This window comes from Carassius gibelio, chromosome B13, assembly GCF_023724105.1.
Source record: "Carassius gibelio isolate Cgi1373 ecotype wild population from Czech Republic chromosome B13, carGib1.2-hapl.c, whole genome shotgun sequence".
NCBI lineage: Eukaryota > Metazoa > Chordata > Actinopteri > Cypriniformes > Cyprinidae > Carassius > Carassius gibelio.
In genome coordinates this window covers 19,378,273-19,390,399 of record NC_068408.1, presented here as the reverse complement: position 1 = coordinate 19,390,399, position 12,127 = coordinate 19,378,273, and the positions used below count along the sequence as shown (strand labels likewise).

Below are 12,127 nucleotides of genomic sequence, written 5' to 3'. Positions count from 1 at the left end.
ACCGTAAGATTATACTTCGTGCTCATCTACTGTACGTGGATAAAATGAGACCTTTTCCATTCAGTAATAAAAACATATATTTTTATTTAGCTTTATTTGCTCAACATGTATTCAATCACACAGTTTTGAAAACAAAAGCAAATAAACTTATTTAAACAATCTCTAACAGAAATGAAATTTCTAGTTTTTCTTTTAGTAGTTGTACATGAGATATATTAAAGAGACATCTGTTTAAAACTATTTACATTGGTAACAAATGAATATCTTCTGGTATTGTTTTAGTCCATGACACTTGGTGCTGATGTAAGAGAGGTGTCCAGCTGAAGAACTCAGCCAGAGAGATTTTTCCCAGCTGTCTGAGCATCAGTTCAGCTCATTAGCAAGGTCATCCAGTGCATCGTTGAAACCTAATCAAACACAGAATATGAATTATGATCTTGTGCATGGTGGAATTACACTATTGCTAGACCCGTCAGGTTTTGACATTGTCTGTGTGTGTGTATTTGTTTATTACTCACTGCCGTCTTCACCACTGATGTCTGCTTCAGCACCAAAGTCCCCTCCGCCGCTGCTCTCCCCTGGTCCTTCTGATTTAAGGAGGCCCCCAAAAAATCCTCCTGACTTTTCCTTTGGTTTCTTTTCCTTCTCCTCACTACTTGGGAAAAGACCTCCCATGCCACCGGTCTTATCAGTTTCCTGTTTCTTTCCAGTAAGTGTTTCCTTCACTTTTCTTTTAGCTGCAGAAGCTAGGGGAAATTTGAACAGCAACATTACAGAAAGGTAACACACTCCAGTCTACTTTCACATGCTACAGTACCTCTTTCCCATCAGATAAGACTCGAAATTAAGTTTCTTAGATGTCTAAAAATAAAAAGACTAGCTTTATTGGCACTGAAGGCCCATTCTAAGGCCATTCCTTATAAGGAGTGGCGTGACTACTGGACTGACTGCATTTTTTTTTATTTTTAAACAACTCCTTCATAGAGAACAAACAGCAGCTGGACTAAAACAAGTGCGAACTTAAAAGCAATTTGAAAGGGATGGAAACATTTTGTGTAATATTTGATCTAAATTAAATGTTAATCATTTGATTCAGTTAAATGAGTCATGGTATCATTGCATTATGATGTTAACTATTATATATTTAGTTAAGTTTCTGAAAATAAAAAGATTAGAAATACATTTTTTATTTTATTTATTATTTTAAATTAAGTTGCTGTCTTCAAGCTTTATATATATATATATATATATATATATATATATATATATATATATATATATATATATATATATATATATAGCTGAAAGTTATTATTGTATATACAATATTTAAAATAAATAGCCTACTAAGCTATAAGAAAAAATAAAAAGCTCATCTATATTTTGGTGCCCTAAAAAATAAGATTTATTATAATACTTTATAACTGACTGGCTAAATAAGGACACAGTGTCATAAAAAATCTAAAAACCTTGTACACAACAATTGCTTATGAAGTTTCTTTAAAGCGTCTCGCACATTAGCGACTCACCTGCTTTGTCCACAGCCTGGTCGACAAATGACTCTGCTGCTTTATTACCCAAAACTCCTTTAAAGAAAGACATGTTTGTAGAGTCCTCAGCTGCGGATGTTTGCAAGAGCGTGTGTATGTGTCAGTGTTTTGAGACGGAGGATTCATGGGGTTTTATTAGGCTGGTGCTCAATCGAAGTACGTCAGAGATGTATGTGTGTGTCTATTGGCTGCTTCAGCTTTAGGTGGAGTAGAAAGATGTCAACAGAGAGAACAGCAAGCTAGACTGGTTTACCTGCTTGCCTTCATCATCGTCTGTCAGGGTTTTTACCTAACTCATCATGTGTTAGGGCATATAGTTATTTTATTTGATTGTTTAGGTTAACTTGAGATTGGGTTGAGTTTGGGTTAATAGTCCTTTTGATTATTGCAGTAATTCTGATTCATGTCCTTTTTTATTTTTTATTTTTTTATTATGTTTTTTTAAATTTAGGGGAAGTTGATCCTTGTCCTAACTCTAAGGACATTTCTAACATTTAATTGTTTTATAGTTAAGTGGAAGCTGAGATAGTTTGGGGTTACAGGGTTGATAGTCCTTTTGATTGTTGACCTTTGATTATTTTCTTTTATCGTTTTGTTTTGCTCAGGAGAAGTCAAGGGTTTCAGGGTTATGCAGGGTTTTGATTCTTGTTCTAATTTTGTTATGGACATTTGTAACTTCAGTTGCTTTGTTTATGTTTTGGTGTAGATGACTTTCCTCTGAGCAAGAGGAAAGTGATGGGCTGATAGACTTCTCTGTCTCCTCCCATTGCTGGAATGTGGACAAAGCTGAACTGGCTGTCATTTCAAGAGGAGGGAGGAGGGCAGTCTTGATGCTTTCATAGTTTCACTGAATATGCAAAGGGAGTGCTTGCCCTGCCTCTTTCATATGGGATGTACACTGTCATTGACGTAAACCCAATTTAGTACACAAATACTTTTCAATGTTACTTACTTGCTACTTTATACTTCAATATTATGCAAATGAATCTTGTTAGCCTTCTTGGCCATATTCTGTTCTAAAAATAAGGATGTAAAATTAGAACAGATTTATTTTTCACAAAACTGAATTTATTATAGATGGTACATATATAAAAACAAATAGCTGTTTTTAGACTTGAAGGGGAACAATGAGTCAAGTACATTAGGATCAGTTAAAGTGTAGTCGTGAGGCAGCATGCAAACAAATCATGTAACCAAGCAACTGCTCTGACATCATTCGCAGATTCTGTGAGTTGTTTATAATGGCTGCTATAGCAAACTACATATAAGAGCATTACTAAAGCCCCATCACTATATAACCGCACTTTAAGATAATACTCAATCTGATTAACCCAGGCATCTGCATGCTTTACACACATCAATCAATCTGTGATTCTGTCTTTTTCTGCTCCTTCCAAAACTGTTTCGGATACTACACTGACTGTGTGTTTGGACTGGAATGTTTTTAGCGCTTTCTCGCACTGATTGTGTGAGACATCATCTTGCTGACCTCACTGCGTTGGGAGGAGGAAAACTGGTTTTAGGGCAGGTAAGAAAGACAGACAATGCCTATATAAAAATGTCTAAAACACAAGCACATGCATGTAATATAAGCACAAATTTGCTGACACGCACTGCATAGTATATGTGAATACTGCATAGCTAAATAACTGTGTTGTTACTTGACTTTGTTTCTTGTGAATAGGATAGGTTTGAAGAGGTAAATCGAGGTAAGAAGATGTTGTTTGTGAGGACAAAGCAAGAGAGAGATGTGGGTGTCTTTGATTTTTGTGTTTAACTGGATACTATTTAGTGTCCATCTGAGGTTTAGTATGATAATATTCAGCCATGGTCCACAGCAGCTAATACACTCTCTCTTCTTAAGCAAGAAGCAAGAGCATCACAGGGGTTCAGTGTGACATCATCCTAAAACAAAACAGAAGGACGGTTATGTTGGTTCGGTGCACAATATGTAAATATAAGATATAATTTTTGAAACAACTGGCAAACTCGCTACACATGAAACACTGACGTAGTTTTTTGTTCTGTTTTGAAGCATGTGGTGTGTTGTAAAGGGCAGTAGACATAAACCCTGTCTGGATGTCACAGGACACTGAGATCTTACTCTCAAATGACTGCCCTGAATGAATAAGTTCAGTCAAAAGTAATTCAATAATTACTGAATTTTCCACAGTGTTTAAAGAAAGTCGCCAATAAATGATTTGATTTAAAAAGCTGTGCATTTTCAGTAATAATCACATGTAGTCAGTCAGGCATCTCTTATTAGCACTTAATCTGCATAAATTTACTTGAGGAGAAAAATTGTGGACTACTTTCAGAGAATATAGGGCTACTATAACTTAAATTTTGTTAAGTACATTACTCGAAAACAAGTGTCATTTTACACTACTTTGCAATTTTATTGTTTTTCGAAGTTATTTTTTAAATGTTTTGCTATTTTTGCTGTAATTCCCATCTCAAGAAAAGCTCACCATCTCTACTGTCCAGCGTCTGCAGGCTGCTCTACAGCTCCCTCCTGCTTCGGCATCTCTCCCTGGAGGCAGAAACACATCATGTCTCAGAAATGGACGGTTCTTTATCATGGTTTTGCCATGTTTTCACCTATTCAGGTATTTGCACAAAGGTAATTAGTTGGTATTTGTTATTGCTCTCTAGAGGATTTCAGACTCATGCTCATGAGTTATTTTGTTGGTGCACATTGACTGATAATGGCCGCGTGGTTATGGCTTGTTTCTTCATGAGATTTTAAATGAATAAAAACTATTTTGGAATGAAAAATTGAATGAAGCGAACTCTTAAAAATGCAGAGCAATATTTAGAAAGCAGAAATGAGTTATTTATGAAGAACATCACTCTTCCTGAGCAGTGAGTCAAGTGCAGTGAAGACATCTTAACTGCAGGGCTTAGCTGCTCTGACCTAAACTGAATGTATGAAAATATGGAAATAGAAATTGATAATATGATGTATTAAAATGTAGAGATTTTAGTCTGTAATGGCTTTAAGGTAAATGTGATCTTTATTGCATGCATGAATTATTGAGTTTATAAATGCACCTCAGTGTTCTTCAACTCATCCTGTCCATGATTGGTTAAGAAAGGAGAGCATGGGCATCATATAAAATATACCAACTTTATATTGACTGATCAGTGCATCAAGCAGTTTACAGTGTATTAAGCAATTTGCGGTTGTACTGAAAAAATGACAAAATAATAATACTGTGCACCTAGAAGCACCAATGCAACTGACTTCATTGTTTTGTATTAAACAATAAAAATATTTATCCAGTTAACTGTCCTCATGCAAAATGAATCCTTACCGGTTTGACAAGGCCAGTGGATGCAACCACACTCTCCAGCCCCTCCACTGCCTTTTCTGACACCTGATTGGCTCCAGCCACTGCGGCGTCGCTCGCAAGATTGGCCTGCTCAGTCGTTTTCTGGGCAACTAGGACAGATGAAAATGTGTCCTTATATTTTGATTTCAGACTTTCCATAGATTACGGTATTTATGAAAATGACATATTGAGTGTTGTTTAGTTAAGAGATCTTTTACCTGTGTTTACACTTGTCACAACACCTTCCTTTGTCTTAGTGCCTGTCAGAAAATTAAAAAGAGAAGTTTTTGAAGTAATGTAGCTCAAATAATAATTCACCCAAACTGCAAAAAAAAAAAAAAAAAAAAAAAAAAATTCAACGTTTAATGTCATTCCAAACTTGTATGACTTGTGAAACATACAGTGAAAGACTTTGGGGTCCAAATCAACATGTACAAGAAATACTGGCATTTATTCATACCTATTTTATTCCATGTTCTACTGAAGGAAGCAATTCATATAGATTTGGATTGAACAAATTACGTTAATAAAGGAAGAGCCTTAGGTGATCTGTCCCTTTAAGATCTCAGACATACATTCCACTGTGAACAACTGCTTTTTCCACAAACTTGTACGTCATTTGGTCTTATTTTTAGACAGATCCTTGATTGATGCTTTCAGCGCTGGCTCCTGTTCTGTTCTGGGATCCATACACTCAGTCTCCTCTGGCAGCGCAGCTGAATGTCCAGCTTTCTCCAGTAGAGACTCTATAAAATCATGGCAAGGAAAAATGCTTCTGATCCCCAGTCAGTGTGTACTGGTTGTTGATTGGCATCATTAAATGCCATTAAGCATTACAAATCGAGAAACGTCCTTACTACTGAGATGCTTCGTGCATGTTAACAGTGGAAAAACCCACTTCGGCCTCTGAAAGGCCCTGCCATCTGTAGTTCTGAATATGCATTGCACGAATGGCCCACAGAACAAGCGTAAGCTCTGTTTCTTTCCCAGAACCTTTGAGCCCACAGCAATGTGTCTGTGAAAGTCGCTCCTCCTTCCAAACATGTGCACGCACAGCACAACAAACACAGCCCTCAAGAGAGATGCCACATTGTCCTTGTTGTTCTGGACAAAGAGCTGATTTACTATCAAGACATGCACATTCTTCAGGACTCAGCCTCTGCTTGCAACACAAACACAAGCCTGAAATCTTATATCATTAATGTTATAATCGATAAAAACAGAGAAAATTGCCGCCATCCTACCACTGCTGCAATATGATGTCACTTCCACAGCATCTCAGATTACGTGACTAAGCATAAAACGTCTCTGCTGCTGCTGTTTGCTGCTACGATTAAGAGGAGACCTCGATAAACCCAAAATATTATTAAGATATTATTTCTTATTTCTGTAACGCAATTAAGACGACACAGCACTTTTTCAGATAATAATGCTAATATATTATGCTGATAATGCAAAGCAGGATCTATATTTAAAAGTTGTACTCATACAGGGCACAAATTAATGTCTTGTATCATCATTTGTATGCTATATATTAGTCTGAATGACATCACCTGTCTCTCTAGTCCAGTCCCAGTGCTTTAATTTCTGATTCATATTAGACGTAATGGAATTAATTCTTCAAAATAATCAAGCTGGACAGTGCTCACAGTTATATAATGTAAAAGAAATGAAAGTGACCAGTTTATGTGAGCTCAGCTAGCTACGTATTTTAATTTTAGTTATATTTTTGCTTCTTATGCAATGTCATAATCATTTGAGTTAAAACGAATATGTACAGTACTTCACTATGTAGTTTGACTTGTCACTCTTTTGCTATATTGACAGCAGCACTCTACGTCATGAGCTTCACGTGTTTGTGTCGTTCTCCATCGTGATTTGAGATGATGCATAGAGCCTCTTAAACTTCAGTGGAAGCTCGTCTGTCTGTACAAAGAGCCAGATGATTAATGTCACAAATTTACTTATAGCAGGGCAGAATCTCAAATATTTTTTATTCATGCAACATTATAATGTTAGCTAAATCTAAAACAATAAAAAAGTCATTACTTACAATTACATTGCATTTACATTTAGTCATTTAGCAGACACTTTTATCCAAAGCCACTTACAAATGAGGACAATAGAAGCAATCAAAATCAAAATATATGTGACCCTGGACCACAAAACCAGTCTTAACCAGTTTATTAATTGTGTAACAAAAAAAAAGAAAGAAAAAAGATAGAATACAAAGATTTAGAAAAGCTAATGGTCGTTTTTTTTTTTAAGATAATAAACTGTAAATAAATAGAGTGCAAATCTAAAAGGGACAGTTTTTTTTAGTTAGATTTAGAGGGTCAAATAAAGATGGGTCAAATAACAATTGCTTATTACTCGAAATAAAATAAACATTAACTGATATTACAAAATATTTAATAATAATAAAAAATGTATAAATAAAATTTGATATATATAAAATATATATTATTAGAAAAAAACTGCAATAGTGTGTCAATAATCCTAAGGCAACACTGCCACTAAATAAAACGCAATGAAACTAAATCTAAAAGCTATGTATAAAATCTAAAAACCATACAGTACATACACTAACAATAAAATCAAATATAAATGATACTAAAATAACACTGTCAATAAGTAAGATAAAGATAGGTTTGAGAATCAATCTATATAAGTTATCTGTACTGTATATAACAGCTGTCTGTGTGTATACAGTATTTGAGTCTCGGGTGGCAAGAGAGGTGTGTATGTGTTGCCAATTTGTCACAGTTCAGTGCAAAGTGACCTCGCTTTTCTTTGAGAGGCTTGAGATTTCTCTGATTAAAGTAGATCGTCTGTGTGGTGCAGAGGAAAGCTTTTACCTCCAGCTGCAAAACACACGCACACGCACACGCACACACACACACACACACACACACACACACACACTCCATCCTGGCTTATAAACTCTTCCTTTTCCTCCTCTGCAACGTACTGTAAGTCAAAGCTCCTTGCAATAGCAAGCACATTGTTCTTTCCCTTCTCTGATGTGGAGGACAGGTTAGACTCTATAAAAACTGAAAGCATACAGTGGCAGGCTGCTGTGACTGGTGTGTGTGTGTATACACTGAGAGCCATTACAATCATCAGAGATTGTGTGCTGACCCGGACAGACCCTGGTCTCTGTGGACCGGGATGTGAAGTGGACCGGAAGGGAATGGGATTCCAGTACAGTGTGCTCCTGTCGACATAGTAGCACAACTAGTACGATATACATAATACTCTGTACTCATGTACAACATGCAGTGGTTAACAGTAACACCTTACTGTCTTGTTAAGTGTTACTCATATAGCATTCAAGCATAATTAGCCCTAAAACATGACAGTTACTTACAATGTAAAAACAATAAGATGTTCAGCATATTTAAGCATACTTATGTAATCAGACTTCAATATCATCAGCATCAAGAGACAGTATGTTTACTACTGTATCTTATAGTTTACAAATTATTTTAACACACAATATAAATGGAGGTCAATTAGGATCTTCTCTTGGTAGTGTATCTGCCACTCACAGCTCATCGATTGACTGCATCCAGAAGTTATAAAAACACAAAGTGCTTCCTTTCTTCTTCTTGTCCTGTCTTTCTTTATCTCTGTCTATCTCCCTCCTCATTCTCCACCCATTCCTGACAGCAGAAGTGTGTAGAAGGCTACTGCTCAGCAGTAAACAACCACGTACTAGCAACCATTAGATTATGGAATAATATAGATTTAAATGATGTCAGTAAAATTGCCTTCAAATATGTTTTTGTAAATGTTCAGTTGGTTTGTAAATGGAATTGTTTTTAAATAAGAAAATGTCACACCATGCCATTTTAAATAGCTTTATAAATCCGCTACACTTTACAGAAATGTACTATTTTTACAAAAAGCACTTTTATTCTCTCACTTTTCTCCTCTCAGTTGAATTCGTACATACCTACGTACATGACCCCCTCTTTGGTTTTGGCAGCTGCCTCCTCCACCCCGGCCTTGGTTTTCTCGGCGGCGGCCACCACTCCCTCCCTCGCCATGGAGAATCCCTTCTTCAGCGCATCCATCCTGGACCTCAGAGCTGTATGTCCTTTAACTGGAAGTGGCTCTCGTCTTATAACCGGTGGATGGAGCTGTGTGTGCTCTGACTGTCAGTGGGGTAAGTGTGTGTGCAGCTCCTCTGAGAGTGGGATGGGCACTCAGTGCTCAGACAGATTGGGACACCCTTAACAAGAGGAGTAGTCAAGCGGATGGAGAGAAGAAGGCACGAAGAGAGAGAGAGAGAGATGGGGGTATAATAACAAGTGGGTGAGAGGAATGACGAGAACTGGATTCCACAAGAAGAAAGCTTTTTCAGTTTGGCCTGTTTTCTCCAGCCGCCCATAATAAATGAGATTCACATACTAGAAGATTAAATTGTTAATGCCCAAATCCAGCATCAGCGCACAGCTTCATAAATCTATAAACAATATCTTCCCTTAATCCTGCCATAGCATATGCATGCAAGCCAGAGCACACACTTACACGCTAGCCAAAACCAGTGTCACAAACCATCTACATCCCATCTATAGATTCCTATTTATGTATTCATATTTTGAATTAGCTTTTATTTTTTGGTTTTCAGTTTTAATTTTAGTTCATTTTTAATCGTTTGTTTTCCCTCATTCTGTATAGCTTTATTTTTATTTAAATTTTAGTTTTAGTACGTTTAATCATTCAACTTAAACATTTATTTTAGCTAATTGACAAAAATCTGTCAAAAATTTCAAATTTTCACTTAAGCTTATTGTTAAGCTATATTTAGTTTATTTTAGCTTTATTTCCGTCTTTAACACTGATTCCTAGTCTGTTTGAAGTCATTATAATTCAATTGAATTCATCATTAATATGTGGCTAGATCACATGGTTAAATATGCATATCAAACTGTGCAGCCTGCACTGACTTGCGCATCAGTGGCAACACTCCTCAGGCTCATAGACCCTGTCATATTCATAAAATAATCATTTCATTCTGACATGAGTGTATAAATACATGTGTGCTGTAATCTAATATGGATCCTCTTTGTGTGCACCATCTTTGTGAATCTGATGTGAAGCCCTTTTGCAGCATACGCAACCGTGAATTGAACCTCATATAACCATGATTAGATTATGTTATGCATGCAATACATGAAAGACAAATCTCAATGAACAATCTTTTCTTTCTATGTTATACAAGCAGTTCCAAAAATAGTAAAAACTGTATCTTGATGAGAGCTTAATAAAATCACACTGGGGCACAGTACAGAAGGAAATTTGGGTTTTCATCATACTGTAGATGTAATTCTTGTTGGCTAATCCATCATGAACAAGGCAAATGATGTATTGTCCTTTATATATTTATTAAGTCAAATCCCTTAGAGAGCCACTGCACCACGCTGAACTGAAAAAGCAAGCGTGCCTGTCTGATACATTATGATGTTGAAAACCCTAGGAATCACTTGATGAAAGAGGTTTTCTTACCTGTGTTTATACGGGAAGTTTGGGCATTTCCAAAAAGCTGTTGGACGGTGTGGGACATTCTAATATTAATGAAAGCTTTTTTTATTCAAAGGAATAAAAGTAAAATAAATTAAATGGGTTATTCTCTCACACTTCTGACTTTTTTTCTCGCAACTGTTGGTTGTATTTCACTATTCAAAACTCTAAATAAGGCTGGATTTGCTTATTTAGATTCCTGTCACAATGACAGATTTGATACAAATACCTTATTAGTTCATGAAAGTGGAAATGCAAAGGTTTTGTCATTATTTATCCTGGCAGAAATGCAGTGACTTATTCTCTCAGCTGTGCCTGATAGATAAACATCTGCTCCTGATATGTTGCAGACGGATCTCACTGAGCAGAAATAGCGTCTGGTCACCAGTAGCCATGTGACCTTATTATCCACCGCCATGATGATGCTCAGCCCAGGCTAACTAAATGACCACCACTGTATGTCTAAATATAACTCCCAGGGCAGAGAGAGAGTGTAATCTAATACTGGCTGCTCAGAACTCAGTGCTATCAGGTCGATGTGTATCCATCACGTGGCAAAAATGGAGAACATGGGAGAACAGCGTGATCATTACTGAACTAATCATCGACATGACGACAGAACGGTGTGAAATATCTCATCTAAACGCTCTCAAATCACCTTTGAAGCGACATCTAGAGCTTATACGTCAAACTTTGCAAAACAAAATTCTCTCTGAAATTCTCTCAGCACTAATTTAATAGAATTCATCAGTGGACAGAAAGGCCTTTTATGCTGAAAAGCTGGAGTGTAATTCCGCTTTATATTAACTATATGAAAAATGAACAAAATGTTGAATGTAGCTACTTGTTTACTTCATAGGAGCAAGCGCAAGTCAGTGCTACAATATGAAAACATTACATTCATTTAGACGGTCAGTTTTCTATGTTCTTAGTTTTATTGTCGCTTATGCTATTCAGTAGTCTGGCATTAGGTCTCATTTTCTGTCTCTCTTTATCTTTTGTTCAGTCTTCTGCCTGTAACAGGAGTTATTTTGGTTGACCAAATGGATCATCTGACTGTGGTTTGTAAGGCTTTGATGAAGCAACTAATGTTCCTTGGTTCAGGGAAACTGCTTTGAGAATGGGATTCAGGGGAAAATCCTGTCTGTTATCATACCACATACCACATCCCTGCGGTCACCGAGGAGAAAGGGTGAGGCTTGCAATAAAAGTTCCATATTTTGTAACGCATAGTGCCACTGGCAGACCCTTGGTTGACACTTAAAAACAATGACTGTTCTCCTAGATCTCTATGGTGAGACATGTTTTCAAACACAGAGCTTTGATTTAGGACTAAAGGCTTAACCTTTGGACATTTTGGACAGTTTCATTCATTCAGTGTTATTCTTTTGAAACGATACTGAACTCCATTTCAAAATATTCATTATTCAAAATTTCATGAATTAACTTAAAATGTATATGTTGTAATACAGTAAAATGTTTTTATTTATCAAAGACTGTACCACGGTGTCCACAAACGTGTTAAGCAGCACAACTGTTTTCAACATTGATTATAATAAGAAATGTTTCTTGAGCAGCAAATCAGTATATTAGAATGATTTCTTAAGGATCGTGTGACACTGAAGACTGTAATAATGGCTGCTGAAAATTAAACTTTGACACCACAGTGTATTATAATAAAAATTGGTTTTATATGAAATACCACTGTCCTAA

General features: G+C 36.4%; 2 protein-coding genes across 3 annotated transcripts; both read right to left on the bottom strand.

The window, feature by feature from the left end:
• Positions 1-67: 67 nt before the first annotated feature.
• zgc:193505 (uncharacterized protein LOC559113 homolog) lies at positions 68-1,696 on the bottom strand. The gene is made up of 3 exons (XM_052571867.1): positions 1,530-1,696; positions 519-746; positions 68-407 (listed from the first exon to the last, which is right to left on the bottom strand). The coding sequence occupies exons 1-3, from the start codon at positions 1,600-1,602 to the stop codon at positions 364-366; spliced, it is 345 nt and encodes a 114-aa protein (XP_052427827.1). The 5' UTR covers positions 1,603-1,696; the 3' UTR covers positions 68-363.
• A 900-nt stretch (positions 1,697-2,596) lies between these two features.
• sncga (synuclein, gamma a) lies at positions 2,597-9,127 on the bottom strand. Of its 2 annotated transcripts, XM_052571842.1 has the most exons (5): positions 8,844-9,117; positions 5,104-5,145; positions 4,868-4,995; positions 4,022-4,083; positions 2,597-3,455 (listed from the first exon to the last, which is right to left on the bottom strand). In XM_052571842.1, the coding sequence occupies exons 1-4, from the start codon at positions 8,962-8,964 to the stop codon at positions 4,027-4,029; spliced, it is 348 nt and encodes a 115-aa protein (XP_052427802.1). In that variant the 5' UTR covers positions 8,965-9,117; the 3' UTR covers positions 2,597-3,455; positions 4,022-4,026. The 2 variants fall into 2 exon arrangements, with proteins under 2 accessions (XP_052427802.1, XP_052427803.1); XM_052571843.1 differs by lacking the exons at positions 2,597-3,455; positions 4,022-4,083 and adding an exon at positions 4,578-4,625 and having other exon boundaries at positions 8,844-9,127.
• Between the last annotated feature and the right edge of the window lie 3,000 nt (positions 9,128-12,127).